Raw genomic sequence first — 17,348 nt, 5'->3', positions numbered from 1 at the left:
TTATTACATAAGAGAAAAACAGCAAACCTCAAAAGTGAATAGAAGCACAAGAGTATACATTATAGGATTATTTTGAAGTAAAATTCAAAAGCAGGCAAAAGAGATGGAGTTAGAAGTCAGAACAGTGATGATCTCCGAGGGACAGCAGAAAGGGGATGGGAGGGAGCTTCTGAAGGGCTGGTATTGCTGTCTCTTGATCTGTCACACAAGTGTGTTTACTTTGTGAAAAGGCACTGAACTGTATTAACAACGTTTGCCCTCTTCAGCCTGTTATACTCCAATAACAATTTTTAGCAAGAATGAAAGAAAGGAGGGGATGGAAGGTAGGGGAAATATAAGTGAGCTCAGATTCAGTGGTGTCTTATGCTGGTAAGTCTGCAAATCACTGACTAAGCATATGATTTATAAGAACAAAAACAAATATTGACGTTGCACATTACATTAATATTCTGTTCACGCTTATGACTTTTGATAGCCCTGAGCAAAGTAAGGGTTCACATTCAGACTATTTAGTTTAAGCAAGTAGAGCTGCATATTGAATACACATCTGTTTCCTTTGCAAATACCAGTTTCACATGAATTTGATGTTTTCTCAGGACTATTAAAAGATTCAATATCTATCATGATTAAACATTTATATAAGTGAGCTACTGGTATATATTAAAAAGAGTTCTATTTAGGATTTTCCTGAGTGTACCACTGGTACTAAGTATTAAAGCTGAAAGGAGAAACTCAGGGAGTTGAGAAGCTGGAAAAACAAATGCCACAAATAAAACCAGCTCAAATTGCTACAACACTAATACAAAAGACAGTTAACCCAGCCCCACTTAATAATTAGAAACAACAGAAAACATATGTGGTAAAATGCACGCTCTCTTTTAAATCTTTGCACTGATAACACCTTGAACTAGTATAATTTATTCTCCTGCAAGAAATCAAACTGGATGCGAAAATCAATTACCACAAAATTTTAAAAAATCAGACTTCCACTGCAACTTAAAATTTCTTCATCTCCCCAAATTTTCATCAATCTAATAACTAGATCCTTTTATAGGAAGACTCAGTTTTAACATTCCACAGAAGTCAACCTTCATAACTGATGAATTCAAAGGGACCGCCAACGATTTTTCTAGAAAATGATTAATGACTGCAGATACACATGGAAATATAATCAGACATGAATAGTTATGATAATACTAAAAACAAAAGGCAGTGGTAAATAATCTGTCTGAACATGAAGACATGCGACACACAGTGAAACAGTATGTCACTTGCGCCAGAAGACACAATCAACAGAACAAAAGAGAGTTCAACAATAAACCCAAGGATGTGCTGGAATTTAGACACAGCATTCAAATCAGTGGTGAAAAGATAGATGACTTCATAAATTATATTGAAACAATTGTCTAGACTTCAGCTTTAAAAAAATGCTCCCTAACACTCCTATATTTTAATTTTCTCACTAATATGAAGATTTACAACATATACCTTAATTACAGATGGATCTAACTACTTAAAAAGTCAAATATGTAAAATGGATTGCAAGTTGAGAGAGCCTAGCAGTGACTAAATGTGTGAATCTGGCTGTGCAGGAACTGGAAAACATCAGCCCATGTTTTTTCCAGTCCATTTTTTTTCTTTTTTTTTTAATCTCTGTGGAGCAAAAGCACAAAACAGATGTCTGCAGGAGAAAATCAAGTGGGAGTCCTGGTTGACCTGTGGGCCGAGGGGACTCGACACTGTGGCACACCTGAAAAGCATACCATGGGGGCAGTTCTACATTACGAAGTTCACATTCTATATAAAAATAACCATGATGATTCAAGTCTATCTGAACATTGCTAAACGACAATGCAAGCCCAGTGTCACTAACCTTAAAAATTTCAAGAGCTTGTTATATAACAAATGTTGGCAGATAATCTCTTTCAGAAAGCTGTGAGGGGGCCAACCAAAGCCCATATGTTGACCAGACCTGTCCCGTGGGCCACCAGCTTACATGTTCTGATTTAAATGCAAAAAATGAAATCATAAAAGTGCTAGCAAAAAACACATGCCATCATTTTTACAATATTGGAGCAGGAAAGACCTTTATGAGCACAATCAAAAACCAGAATCCATAAAGGACAAGACATTTAACTACATAAAAATTTGAAACTTATGTGTATTACGAACAAACCTAAAGACAAATGATGACAGCCCCCTTCTTCCCGCCCCGGGAGTCTAGCCCAGTGTGGATAGCTGCAGCCTGGGGCACATGTCTTCCCGTGGTGGGGGAGGAGAGGGCCCCACGAGGACCACCTGGAATTGAAGAATTTCCTAAATGAACCAGAAAGGGGGAGGAAGCAGGAAAGCCTCCAGAACAGCCTCTCCAGGCACCACCATTTATTCTGTTACTTAATAAATACTAGCTGAGTTTTAATCAACATTCCTTATATTTTAGTAGGATTCTAAATAGCTGAGAGTTTAAATAAAAATTGATCAGTGACATCAATTCTTGCTGGATGTCAAACGAGTTAATCTTTAGAACTGATTTTGGAATGCTAATACACTCCCTTCTATCAACACTGGCCACTTAGTATACTCAAGAAGGCACTGAAGAGTGTATGCAGAGTCCAGGAGAGAGACGTGAAGATAGTAAAAGGACGACAGAATTCCCTCCACCCAGGCTCTCACAATGGTGTGGACTTACCATACTTGTTTCAACACAGGCTGAATACAGGCATATTTCTGCAAAATTACTGCAACATGGACTGGCATCTTAAATGCAGAATTAGGATGCTCATCTCATCTGGTACCCACATTTTAAAGAAATGAGTTAAGAGATTCAGCGATTGCTAGGTTTAAATAAACCACATAGCCAGTCTAACAGGTTTGACTTAAGAGAAAACTGAAAATTTCCAACATTTTCCTGCACCAGAGTTCTTAAATCGCAAAAAAATTAAAAGGATCAAACTTATTTTTTTTAGAAGTTGATTCTAAAATTGAACATTGGGTCTCAGAAACATGGACCTCATGCTTACCTGCCGCCACTGCTGTTAACTCTATCCGTGAACGCCATTGCTGCAATCAGTGGGAAGTGGCAGGTCTGTTCATCTGGAAAAGGAACAGCAGCCTGTGAATATCGGCCAGAAACAAACTCTCAGGTACACATGACCTGCAAGGAACCTTACTTGGAGACAAAGTTCTCATTTGAATTAGAGAATGGCTCCTCACCAGCTCCCAACCTGAACAGGGCTAGTATACACCAAAGGCATATGAACTCTTAATTTTGAGGCTCCTACTCAGGCACCTCAGCAAGAAAAATGCATGCAATTTATTATTAGGAAAGGAAATCTCAATTTCTTTATATCTTATTTTGTCAAGCATGTGTTCAGCTTTTACAAATTACATTTCATGTAAACATTATAATAAACTTGCAAGGTAGACAAAAGATATGAATATCCAAATTTCAGATAAGACTCAGATTTAAGTAACCTGCCAGAGGTCACAAGTTGTATCGGCAATAGTCAGTTAAAAGGAAAAGACTGTCCAGTATGCAAGAGAAAGGAAATCAACAGGTAATCTTCAATGCAGGATTTAACCAAAAGTGGGCCCCAGTAACAGCCAATATTAGCTTTTACTTCTACTCATAAAAGGCATTTAACCTTTAAACAAAATTTCTCTTGAAACAGAAAAGCACTTGTGGGGAAACTTATTCAATCTGGGCAGCAGCCTTGGAACCATCTTGCATCTGTCTAAAAACAAGCTCTCCATGGTTAACGCTATCAACAGCTGTTTCCTTTTCCCGCCCTTGTATGTATCTGTAAACTGTACTATCCTAACTTGCTTTAAATAGCATCTTTTTTTTTTTTTTGCAAACATCCTTAAGGCAAAGGTATGTTACTAAATATCTTAGTACAGATATAACAAACCATTTGATACAAATGGAAACACTACATTAAATGTGTAATTGTTTTAACTTGCCTGCTCTGATGAAGAGGCTAAATGTTACAATGTGAGCTAAAGCTGGAACACTAAATATAGTCCTTCATGGCTCTATCTCTGGCTCCTGATAAGGTCTTTTATCTCCCTGTCCATGAAATTTAAATTGTTGACTTGCTAACTACAATGTTTCCACCCTAGTAGATATGATCACTATCTGTTCTCTCAAAAGATTGCAACATGATGTTGCAAATATTCTGGTTAAACTCACACTAGCAGAGCTTAAGTTTTCCAGGGTCAAACATGTTTTGGAGTCACTGCTCCTACCAGCCATAGTGGGTCTAGGTTAAGTTTCCTAAATTCTCCAACTCAATCCCCACTTATCTCTCTCTCCCCTCCCCCACCACTTTCTCTTTGTCCTTTCTCCTCTCCCTGTTTTCCCCAAATCCTTTTAGCTTACTCTCTCTCCCTTCCCTTGCTGGTTGCTCTCACTTTCTTGCACACAGTTAAGTGATCAGTGTTGTGTGTTCTATTAGTACTTGGAGAGTGAGCGAAAAGCCACGCCTGCAGTCTCAATTAAGGTGTTCAACCTGCCTGCAACTCAACAGCATCAACACCCGACCCCTGTAGAGACTGAGTGGAGAGAATGGCAGTTAGGAAGAGGAAAGGTTGGGCTGTTGCTGGCCACCAATCTTGAGAGGGCTCTTGCGTTCATGTATCTGTTCATTTACTCAATGAACCAACAAATACTTCCTTATCATCTGCTCTAAGATAGGTACTGAAAAAAAAAAAAGAGTGAAAAAAACACTCTTGCCACCACTGAGCTTACATACTACAAGAGATAAACAAAAGACAAAGATGCATTAACCAGGGGCCAGCACTGTGACATAGCAGGTAAAGCCACCACCTGCAGTGCCAGCATCCCATATGGGTGTTGGTTTGAATTCCAGCTGCTCCACTTCCGATCCAGCTCTCTGCTATATGGCCTGGGAAAGCAGTAAAGATGGCCCAAGTGCTTGGGCCCCTGCACCCATGTGGGAGACCCATAAGAAGCTCCTGGCTTCAGATCGGCACAGCTCCAGCCCTTGCAGCCATCTGGGGAGTGAATCAGCTGATGGAAGACCTCCTTCTCTGTCTCTACCTCTCTGTAACTCTTTCAAATAAATAAATCTTAAAAAAAAAAGATGCATTAACCAAAAATATATAGATGTTAGACATTCAATGGTGCTAGAGAAATCAGTAGTACACAATGCCAGAGAAGAAACAGGTTAGGGTGTTGTAATTTTATATGGGGGTCAGAGAATATTAACACTTGTACAAGGACTCAAAGGAACTGAGCAAGGAATGTGCTGGGCAGATCCATAATGGAAAAATAATCCTAGAGATTGATAGGAAGACATGGGAATGAGTGAACCCTGGGATATGGCCACTCAGGAGTGCCTCAGCTTCCTGGATGAGTGAGTGGGGCACAAAGTGAAGGAAGCATAGCACCGGAGAGATCCAGGTCCAGGATGCAGTCAGGGTCCTGTCTGCACAAAATCCCTAACTTTTCAGGGAAGCAGAATGCTCCCCACAGGAGGAAGGCAAGGGCTCCTAGGCAAGGCAAGGGGGACTACATCACCAGATTAACTGGTGTGTTGGTTATGTTTCAAAGGAAACACCAGAGGGGAATGCCATTATGTTCTTAGAATTGTACCTACAAAACACACTGAATCTGTTAAAGCCTGAAAAAGGCAGTTTAGAACCCTGACGTATGACCTGCGCAACTGCTGGAGCAGCCACGCAACTCGGGCTCAAGGTCTGGCTGGGTTAGAATGCTGGCCTATTGCAGGCAGGAAGCCATTGTTCTAAATCACCACTTACAAAGGAATTTAGTGTATGTTTCAGTTTAGCAACCCTCCTCCAAGAAATCATTCTAAAAAATATAGTCACATTTGTACAAAGAGGTTTTGCAATAAATACTGTTTATCATAGTAGGAAAACTGGCAACAACTTTGTACATACCGCCCGCACAGAAATGGCTAAATCAATTACAGCCTATGATAATGAGATGCAATTTAACATCAAAAAGAATCAGATTTATCCAAACAACATCGAATACAGTATACTACAGCATGAGCTAATTAGTTTAAAAAGGAAATGCTTTGTTTTTAAGGTAATGCATAGGCCGGCACCGCGGCTCAATAGGCTAATCCTCTGCCTGCGGCACACACCAGGTTCTAGTCCCAGTCGGGGTGCTGGATTCTGACCTGGTTGCTCCTCTTCCTGTCCAGCTCTCTGCTATGGCCCGGGAATGCAGTGGAGGATGGCCCAAGTGCTTGGGCCCTGCACCCGCATGGGAGACCAGGAGAAGCACCTGGCTCCTGGCTTCAGATCAGCACAATGCGCTAGCCACTGGAGGGTGAACCAACGGCAAAGGAAGACTTTTCTCTGTCTCTCTCTCTCTCTCTCACTGTCCACTCTGCCTGTCAATAATAATAATAATAATAATGATGAAAGGTAATGCATAACACAAACAGTTTGGAATAACATGTATCATGAAAGGCCTAACAATAGATTTTCCAGAATGAGAAGTGATTTAGATGAAGAGTCCAGGGTAGGAGATACAAAGGGACATGTTCATCTTTTATTCTGTATGCTATGGATCTTTTGTAATAATCTTTCATGGGATCTAGTTAACTTTTAAATTTAAAATTTAAAATACTGGGACCAGCATTGTGGCACAGCAGGTTAAGCTGCCACCTGTGATGCTGGCATCCCACATCAGAGTGCCTGTGTGAGTCCTGGCTGCTCTACTTCCAATCCAGCTTCCTGCTAATGCACTGGGAAGACAGCAAAAGATGGCTAGTCTGAGTACTTGGGCCCTTCCCACCCACATGAGTGGCCCAAATGGAGTCCCTGGCTCCTGGCTTTGCCTGGCCTAGACTTTGCCATTGTGGCCAGTTGGGAAGTAAATCAGCAGATGAGAGATCTTTTACTGTCTCTCTGCCTTTTAAATAAAAATATTTTCTAATTAATTAATTTAATTAAAAATATTTATTTAAATACAGAGATAAAAGGGAGGAGGAAAATGTATTGGCTTACAAAATAGTGAAATCAGAAGATGTTTCTGAAGCTTCAATATATTTTATATTAATTTCACCAATTCATACATAAAAAAATAGAATAATGGGAAAGGATAGTTAAAAAAAAATTCCCCACTGGAGTGGGTGTTGTGGTGTAGCAGGTTAAGCCCATATCCCATATAGGCATACTGGTTTGAATCCTGGCACCTCCACTTCCAATCCATCTCCTTGCTATTGCATCCTAGGAAGCAGCAGATGGATGATTCAATTACTTGGGCCCCTGCCCAGATGGAGTTCATGGGTCCTGGCCTCAGCCTGGTGTATTCGACTATAGTGGCGCATTTGGGGTTGGAAACTCTCTCTGGTTTTCAAGTAAATGAAAATAAACTTTAAAAAAATCCTCCCATTAAAGAAAGTAGAAGAATAGACATTTAACACAGCAGTTAAGATGTAGCTTGAGACCCCCACATCCCACACCAGAGTGACTAGTTTGACTCCTGACTCTGCTTCCAATTCCAGCTTCCAACTAATTTGCACCCTGGGAAGCAGCAGGTGCCACTTTCGTGGGAGACCCAGACTGAGTGCCAGGCTCCTGGGGAGTGAACCAGCAGATGGAAATACTACTCTTTCCCTCTCTCCCCTTTTCAAATAAAATTAATTAGAAAAACAAATTAGAAAAATAATTTTTTTAAAAAAATTAGGAATGATATCAACTAGTTCCTCATTACAAACAAAGCAATATTATATAGCAGAAAGAGGGTATGCTCAGGTGAGGGGTATGTTCACCCTGGGAAAAGTAAGCTCTATCAGCCTCAGTATCTACATTTGTAAAGTGGGACAACAGCCCCATATTAGAGTTACTGAGAAGAAATGGTGTCATTTGGCTAAAGTCCCTAGCATACAACAGATAGCAGCTCTCATTATTTAAGTCAACAACATCCACACTCAATTTTACTTAAGTGGTGCAGACTGTTTGATCTGGGAATGCACCAGGTCTACTTATGCATGCATATAAGGGGTCCTTAAAGAGTTCATGGAGAGTACATACAGTGTGTGTGTGGGGGGGGGGGAGATCATGCATGGATTTCAAAACTTTGCACCAAAATAAATTTATCTTCTTATTGTATTTTCTATGAATAGCTCCTGACTTTTTCCTTATTTTTCAAAGATTCATTTTATTTATTTGAAAGGCAAAGTCTGAGAGTGAGAGAGAGAATCTTCCATCCACTGGTTCAATCCCCAAATGGCAAAACAGCTGGGGCTGGGCCAGGCTACAGCCAGGAGCTTCTTCCAGGTCCCCCACATGGGTGCAGGGGCCCATAAACTTGGGACTTTCTGTTGCTTTCCCAGGGGCATTAGCAGAGAGCTGGATGGGAAGTGAAGCAGCTGAGACTCTAACCGGTGCTCATATGGGATGCCAGCACTGCAGGTGTTGGTTTAACCACTATGCCACAGCACTGGCCCCAAATCCCTGATATTTTCAAATATTCTGTTCTGGGTGATTAAGTGCTTCCAGAACCCAGCACCTTCTGGAGAACCTTCTCTCAGGAGCTTTTATAACATGGCATGGTGGCAAAGGCCTGCCTTGCAACCAGTGGAAGACTTCAAGGAAATTACTATTCTTTCTGAAGGCCTCAACTTTCTCATGAGTTGTATGGGGCTTCACAGAGTTGTAGGATTACAACATTTATGAACAACATTTACAAAATGGAAAAATTCTAGCACAATGTTGGGCTCACAGAAAGTACTTTACGAATGGCTGTAGTGGTTATTCTAGTTAATTTTTTGGCCTGCCAATTCACATGCTTGGGAGACTCCATGCTGAAGGGAAGCTTTCAGCCAGACAGAGCTCAGTAGGTCTCAGGGTCCTGTGACCATAATCTAGTTTACAAAGAAGAATGAGTAAATTACTCTTGTCCAGAGGCAAGAGGCCTCTTGGACTGGTCAGTTCCTGGTCCTGCCTACTTCCCCTCAACCCACATGCATCTTCCAGGACTAACAGTCTTCCGGCAACTAGCAATGTGTCAGGGATGAGTCACGGGTCACACACACTGTTTGAGTCTGCTTCTCCAGAACTGCATCCCAGCAGATCACAGCTTCCCAGGACCCCAGACTGATTCATCCATTTATGGTTCCTCAAGGTCTCCAGCCTCCAGTATCACACTATATGGACCTCAGGAGCTTAGAAATTCACAATGGAACAAATGCAATTTCCCTATCTCTTTTCCATGGCAAAGCCTTGTTCAGTGGGGTTCTGGTTCTGCCCACAATGAAGTATACACCTCTCATTGCATTGGTTCTCTCTTCCTTCTCATTACTCAGTTTTCTGCTCAATGATGCTTTCTCAGGCAGGATTTCCCTGGTTCCTGAAGCTAATGTAACGCTGCTGTGCCTTCAACCACATTCTCCATCCAACCTACTCTCTATTCCATTTCAGTCATTTATGGGTTTGGAATGTGTTAGCTTTAAGTACAACTGTTTAAATCAATAGATGTTTATGTTTCTCCTACAGCAAGTCTAAATGAAGGTGGCTACTGGTAGAGTTCTAGCTATTCAATGAGGACATCAGGAACATTGGCTTTTTCTGCTCTGCCAAATGTAGCGATGGTGCCTTCATGCCTGCCATCTTACAGGACAGAAAAGTTGTTGCCATAGCCAGACATCTCACTCACATTCAAGGCAGGAAGAAAAGGAGGGGAAGGCAGCACGACTGTGCCAGACAAAATTTGTCTCCTTCTGTTGGGAAAGGAAAATCCTTCCCATAAAATGCTATCAAAAACAAAGAACTAGAACTAGGTCACCTGGTCTCTTCAGTGGAGACAGGTAAATCAGAATACAAATTGTCATCACTGGCTGAGAATAAACACGATTACCAGAGGCTGTACAAACATAGTTTCATACAAAACTAAGATACTCTTGGCAACAAGAATAACAAGCAGGAATGGGCTGAAGCAGAAAAATTAGAGTTGGTGACACTTTAATTTTTTCCATAGTCCTTACCATAACCTAAAATTAACTTATGCAAAATAAATAATATTTATTTATCTTCCCTCAATGGAATGCAATGCCCGTATCTGGCTTTTACACCCCTAGAGCCTCTCAAATAATTGGCTATTAGTTTCCCAAAGTGAGCAGGGCCTGACAGGCACTGGAAAAGGCTGAGCATAGTCCAGGGTACAGTAGTGACAAATTATCCACCAAATCCCGATGGCTTCAAAGAACAAGGGCTTGCATTATGCTCATTCTTCACACCGATTGCATACTGGTGTGTTGGAGCATGGAGAATAGTGGGGTGGTTTGTTTTACACTGAGAAGCTCAAGGTGTTGAGAGGACTAACAGCCATGTAAATGCTTCAAGAGTACAGTGACACGTTACCTCCCCTGGACAGAATCAGCTGCATGATTCTGCTTAACCGTAAGACTGAGAAACATGAGAGCACACAGATATTGGTAGGGAATGTCTCTGCCTCATTCCCCACAGACAGGCAAATTCTATGCAATATCACCATTTTAGAATTTGGGGCCATTAAAGTAGTTTCTTGGAACAAACTCAAAGTTTGCAATTTACATAAAGTAGTTATTTCATCTTATAAAGCATTACTTACCATTAAAAAATGAGAGAGAATACAATCTCTCCTTTCAGCAGTAACACTGGCAAACATTTATGAAGTATTTGTTATATTCTGTTCCATGTACTTGCCAAATCTTGGTACCTTTAATCTACTCAACTTGCCAATGAGAGATAGATACTACTATATTGTTTGCCCCCATTGTAATAAGGCCAAAAAAGAAAACAAAAACAGAATAATAAAAGTGCTGGGAGATACTTTTCCCATGGATCTGAGGCATTTTTGCAGGTCTTAGAAGCAGAGGAATAACTGCCTGTGATCTCAATTATCTTTCAGGATGTTTGCTCAGTAGGTGATCTTGGAACAGGGATGTCTCCTGGAGAAAAGACCAGCATTTCTACTTCTCAGTACAATCAAGACAATGTCTCCTTCTGGAATCAAGGGCAAATATGCTACTGCCAATTATAAAAGGTTAGGATTCTGGGGCCAGTGCTGTGGTGTAGTGGGTAAAGCTGGCACCTGCGGTGCCAGCATCCCATATGGGCATCGGCTTACATCTGGCTGCTCCACTTCTGATCCAGCTCTCTGCTATGGCTGGGAAGGCAGTACAAGATAGTCCAAGTTCTTGGACCCCTGCACCCGAATGGGAGACCCAGAAGAAACTCCCAGCTTTGGATCGGCGCAGCTCTGGACATTGAGGCCATTTGGGGAATGAACATAGTGGATGGAAGACCTCTCTCTCTCTCTGCCTCTACCTCTCTGTAACTCTGCCTTTCAAATAAATAAATCTAAAAAAAAAGGTAGGATTCTCTAAACTCAGGATTCTTTTCCTGGAATGCAACTCACTGAGTTTGAAGGTGTCAACTGGCTCACTCCACACCACTCTGGAAATTGAGGCTTAGGACACCAGTGTGAAAATGTTGATATGCCTGCTCCAGCCATTGTGACAAGATAAAGTCATTCCTTTCTCACCCAGAAGTACATGAAACTGTGACAGATAACTCTATCAGCTTTAAAGTAGGGTAAAATCTTGCTTTCACAGTTCTTGACAAGAAGTTCGGTATTTTGCCTAAGGTCTGACAGGTAGTAGGTGGCACAGCCAACAAGATTCAAACCCACACTGTCCAGCTCTGAAATGCCGCTTTTAACTAGGCTGCAGTGGTGCTCAAAGTGTGGTTCCAAAAATAGCGGCATCAATAGCACCTGCAAACATGTTACACATGCAAATTTTGGGCACTACCGCAGACCTACTGAATCAGAAACTCTTGGAGCAGAGGGCACATGTGTGTTTTAGGAAGCCTGCCTTCCAGGGGATTCTGGTGTACCCTGTAAGTCTGAGAACCATGACCATAACTGAAGGAAATAGAATGAATATGCTCTCAAAAGTCTATAAACTGAACTTTTGTGAGATAACTAATAGTTTAATAGTTTTAATAAAAATCAGCTTGCAAGGTCCTTCATTAATTTTTAGGAAGGTAATGATCTCTAATGCAAATAAATACCATGTGTGTATTAGACAGGCCTGCATAATATCTTCCTTTGGAGGCACACATATACATCCAGAATGCAAAAGTAAATACTTTCCTATTTCCATAATGATCAGAAAGAATTACTTAGACAAAGAGAACACTATTTATATTTTAAAGTCGAGCTGTAATTCTTGAAAAACAGGAAACCACATATCAACATAGCCAACACAGTGTACCATAGCAGAAAGGGCACCAGGCATTGAGTCAGAGTCAAATCACTCACCTTCAGCTCAATTTCCTGATTTTAAAATGGAAAATGAGCTCCAACTTCAGGGTTGCAATTAGGCTTAAATGATATGGCCTGAGGAAGCCACTGGTAAACAGTGTTTGGTGAATGCAAGCTCCACCTCTCTCCCAATCATGATGTTATCACAATTTCTCCAAAGCACTGTCTGGCACACAGAGGATCCTCAATACATATGAGGTATCAGGGATGAATATAAAGTATTATATTGATGATGTCATTGCTTCTTTCAGCCTCTGCTTGTCACAAAAAATCTCAGACTCTTTAAGGGAAAAGTCACCCTAACAAGAAATCCTTAGTCATGTGTAAAGTGGGCCAGATAATTTAAGAAAATCAGCTGATTTTCTTCCCCTGGAGAATACTATTGAAGGCGTTCTCTCCTAAGGCACAAGACAGAAACTCTTATTGACAACCCCAACTGGCCTTGGAGCTTCACAGTGTCAAGTCTACAACAAATCTGAGGTGCACATACAAACAGCTAATAAGGAATAAAAGATGTGCAGCTACAAAGAACTGCATATTTATAATTTTAATAAGCAGATTACAGTGTTTATCTGTTTAGTAAGCTATTTTAGTAAAATCTAAGATTCAAGGTAGTAAAATGAAACAAGTTCCTACTAACTGTAAAAAAAAAAAAAAAAAGCCTATTAAGAACAGACTTTTGGTGCAGCAAAGATTCCCATTTGGGATGTCAGAATCCCATAATGGAGTGCCAGGGTTCAAGTCTCAGTTCTGTTTCTAATCCCAGTTTCCTAAAAATGTGTACTCTGGGAGGCAGCAGGTAATGGTTCAAGTACCTGGGGTCCCTGCCGTCCACATGGGAGACTCAGGAGTTCCAGACTCCCAGCTTTGGCCTGGCCCAGTTATTACACTTGCAGGCATTTGAGAAGTAAACCATCAGATACAAGAGCTCTCTTGCTCCTTCCTTCCTTCTTCCTCTTTGTCTCTTTACCTTTCAAATATAAATTTAAAAAATTTAAAAACAAAGTTATAGCAGAATTGGTGTTGTGGTATAATGGATTAAAGTTGTTGCCTGCAATACTGGTATCCCATATGGAGCCTGTGAGTGAGTCCCTGCTGCTCCACTTCTGATCCAGTTCCCTGCTAATGTGCCTGGGAAAACAGCAGATGGCCCAAGTACTTGAGTACCCATACCCATGTGGGAGATGGGGATGAAGCTCCTGGCTTCAGCCTTGCCAAGCCATGGCCATTGCAGCCATCTCTCTCTCTGTTACTCTGCATTTCAAATAAAAAATATTTAAATATTAAAAAGAAAGACATTGCCAATGAAATGTGATTTGAGAACAGAAACCATTGCTGAATTTATAATTCAATGAGAAAAACAAAGGTATCTGCAAAATTTAAATTTTGTATATTTGCGATAAATGTAGTTCCCAATAATCCTCTGCAACACATTTTCTCAATCTTCTGAAATATTATTGAATCATCTAGGGCCTTCAAACAGGGGAATTCTGGGCTTCTAGCTTCCACAGATGTGGTGGAATGAAAAGGCCATGCCAAGATGGCCGCTGGCAAGTGAATCCACAGCAACAGATATTTAAATTAGCAAATGAATTCAAATTCAAGGACAGTTTTCACAGTAGGACCTCAATAGTAAAAAAAAATTCTAGCTACGTTGTCTTCCTTTAAAAAAAGATATCCACAAGGTATACTGTCCCTTTGTGTGTGTCTTATAATGATCCAAATATTTATATATAAATTTGCTTCACCTTTTAAAATGTGAAAGCATAATAAAACCACTTCAAGATCTGGGATTTTATCATTTAACCAACTTCATATGAGATTATGCAAATGTCTGATGAAAGATTACAAATTACAGGAGTTAAGCCTGAAACTCCTTCTACTTGATTTTCAAAAAATAATGAAAACAAGTTTGCTGTTTTTAGCTCATTTTTTTCACCTATCTTTTCAAGCGTCAAGGCAATATGCAACATGTAACTTCAAATGAGCAATTACATGGCTAAACTGGATCTGCAGAGGTGCCTTTTAGTGATGCAACTCATGACTATTTTAATTGAATAGTCTCTTCCAAATTTAATCCAAAATCCAATTAAGCAAACATCTTAGTTCATAAAAGAGTAACTTTTAGTTCAACCAGCCATTTGCAAAATTCAGTTAAAACAGATAGGAAAAAGAAGAGACAGCCCGTTCTGATATAGTCTTCCTACCCCATAGTGGAACAGTGACTTCTGGTGGCAAAAATAATACATGCATTTTGGAGGAAAAAGTGATGTTTAAGTTAACCTGGACTTTATTTTACCATAAATTCTCAGTCTCTTGGTGACCTCTGCATTCCAAGTAAACACTCTGTGAGTCTTCAAAACTGTATTTTTCTTAGGTAGAAGAGTTAAGCAAATGACAAACACCAAAGACGCCAGAAATTCAATTGCTACAGTGCACGAGTAAGACATTAACCCTAATACGTAACAGTTCCTTTTCTTCTTGCAGGTTGAAAGCAAAGGATTCATATCAACAAAACTGCAAGTACCCCCTACACACATACACGCAGCCTCATCATCCCTGGAAATTTTACTTGAAAAATGAAAACAGTCCCCAGTATCCAAACTCACTCGTGGTCCCAAGTGTCCCCAAACCCTCTATCTCCTTGAAAATGGCTGAACTCCAGCTTTCTGCTAACGCAGACCCTGGGACGAAGTGACGATGGCTCAATCAACTGGGTTCCTGCCACCTGTGTGGGAGACCTGGCTTCGGTTCCTGCTTCCTGGCATTGCAGGCATTTGGGGAGTGAACCAACGGACGGGATTTCTCTTGATCTCTGCTGCCTATTCCGCCTACCAACCCCCATTTCTAAATGCTAGCCGAATTCAAGTGAAAACTACTTAGCTATTCTCTGCTTTCTCTCCTGCTGCCTGGAGTGATCACCCCCTCAGTTCTCTGCATTCCTTTTCTGTATATGTATCTTCGAACACTGGCAAAGAGACAACACCTTTAAAAGAAAGCGGGCGAACCATCCAGAATTTTCTCCTGAGAGTCTATTTCCAGAATATCCACTCAAGGAATCCTTCCCACTACAGATGAAAGGCAAGCGGAGGAAATACATTAGACAGAGGAAGTAAACATTGACACGGGGCCGTGCCTAGGTATTCTATGCCTCAGACCAGCAGACTCGCGAGTCCAAAGGTCTCGCTCCTGTTCATGCCTTCTATCCCCACCCAGTCGGACACCACGCAGGTCTGAAAGGTTTCCCGCCCCCCGCCTACCTTCACCGTGCACCACGGAGCGCTCAAATAATCCTGCACCCGTCGCGGCCGCCTCCGCCTGTTTCTGCGCCTCCATTGCTGAGCTGTGCGCGCCCTGCCACCGTCCCTGGGACACTGGGTCTTCGCCCTAACTGACGGCTCGCTCGCACTGAAGGTTTTAAATGTGCCCGATTCCTCTCAGTGGTAGATCACGTCCCTCCAACGTGCACCGACAGGATTAAAATAACCCCACCCTGTCCTTAAATCAGACTAGATCCGACCAAGGGATGCAAGGTCCTTCCCGCCCCACCCCCCACCCCCGATCCAAGCAGGTCGTGGGACTCGCTCACAACTCCACCTCCAAAGCCAGGGGGTCTTCCCGGGATGGTTCGGCAGAACAACGCGGGGGTGGTGGCGGTGAAATTCACATGACCGAGACTCTCAAAGAGCCCTGGCATCTTCCTTAGCTACCTGCCCTGAAGGTAAACCAGGAGCCACACACGCCACCTGAGTCCTCTCCCCCTCCAGGTCGCCAATCCGCGCCCGCATCGTCGGGAAGCCTGGAACCGGACCCCCGACGAGAAACACCGTCGGAAAGAGAAACCGAACAGCCCCGGAGCCCCCCAACTCTATCCCGGCCCTGGAGCCTGCCTTCCGCCGACGCACGCCTCTTTCCCACCGAGCGCGACGCGAGCGGGGCCACGGATCTCCACCGGCGCACGGCGCAGAGGAGAGGGAACCCCGCTTTGAGCCCTCCAGAAACTTCTGGGACTCTCTGGTTACACAACTCGAGGACCAGGTTCCAACAAGGGACCTCGCCCGGCCATCCGCGGGGCGCGCGGCGGAGGTTTGCCCGGGGGCCGGCCCCGCGCCTAGGCGCCCGAGGCGCTACCTGCCGCGGACTCGCAAGTGGGGGCGGAGGGTGCTCCGCGCCCGCCGGGCCCGTCCTCCCGGGAGGTTCCCACAGGAAAAGCGGGAACGCCAGGGACTTGAGTCAGCGTGCGGGAAGTCGGCGGCCAGGGGCACCGCCTGGCCTTCTGAGAAAAAGCAGCCCGGCTACGGCGCAGGGCCCCGGCGGACCCCGATGCCGGGGGGCGCAAGGCGCCGCTTACCTTCCAGACTGTCCAGTCCCCGGCGGTGCGCCGTCGTCAGCTCCGCCCTCCCCTGACCTGAGGCGGCTGGGAAGGGGCAAGAGTGCGGCCGGGCCGCGCAGGGGAGCGCGACTTCCCGGGGTCCAGCGGCGGCTCGCGCGGGGCTCGGCTCCGGAGCCGCTGAGGCTAGAGCGCAGCTCCGGCCGCTACGCGCGCGGGCGGCGGCCGAGTGCGCAGGGGCCGCGCTCGCTCGCTCGCAGGCTCGGCGCGCCAGCCGCCCCGGAACGCCGGGAGCCGGGCCACGCCCCCGCGGGAGGCCCCGCCCCGGCCCGCGCCCGTGCCGCGGTGCCCGCTGCGCCCGGTCCGGCCCTCAAGCTGGCGCCGCCCCACAGGCGAGGAGCGTCGCGGGGCTGCCGGGGGCTGCGCGGGACCGAGGCTGCGGCGACCGCGCCGGGCCGCGAGGGGGACCCTGCCGCAGGCTGCTGAGGGGGGCTCGAGGACGCTTCGCCTTTGCCGCCGGATTAAGCTCGGGGTCAAGTTCCCGACTCTAAGTGTCAAGGAGCCCCTTTTTTATTTTTTTTGGCGATCTCATGAACAATTGAAACAAGATCCCGTGCCCTTTAAAGGCGATAATAACTAACATCTGGGGAATCCTAGTGCAGTTTATGAGGGGCTTTCGCACGCAGCCCGGTTTCGCCTTCACCACAG

The 17,348-nt window shown here is 43.7% G+C and overlaps 1 protein-coding gene across 6 annotated transcripts in view; it reads right to left on the bottom strand.

Moving 5' to 3' along the window:
* The window catches only part of AFF1 (ALF transcription elongation factor 1), a 194,707-nt gene extending 177,775 nt beyond the window's left edge, over window positions 1-16,932 (bottom strand). For 2 of the 6 annotated variants that reach the window (XM_051820177.2, XM_017347448.3), the window contains exons 1-2: window positions 15,571-15,718; window positions 3,021-3,093 (exon numbers count right to left, since the gene is read on the bottom strand). In XM_051820177.2, the coding sequence (XP_051676137.2) occupies window positions 3,021-3,093; window positions 15,571-15,646 (149 nt within the window). In that variant the 5' untranslated portion in view covers window positions 15,647-15,718. Of the gene's footprint in view, window positions 1-3,020; window positions 3,094-15,570; window positions 15,720-16,661 lie in introns of those variants that run through there. The other 4 variants (XM_051820180.2, XM_070047916.1, XM_051820179.2 and 1 more) reach the window with 4 other exon arrangements.
* Window positions 16,933-17,348: the final 416 nt, after the last annotated feature.

The sequence above is a fragment of the Oryctolagus cuniculus genome, chromosome 8 (genome assembly GCF_964237555.1).
Source record: "Oryctolagus cuniculus chromosome 8, mOryCun1.1, whole genome shotgun sequence".
NCBI classification, from domain to species: Eukaryota; Metazoa; Chordata; class Mammalia; order Lagomorpha; family Leporidae; genus Oryctolagus; species Oryctolagus cuniculus.
The sequence above is the reverse complement of the archived record's forward strand: the minus strand, read 5'-3'. Positions and strand labels throughout refer to the sequence as shown.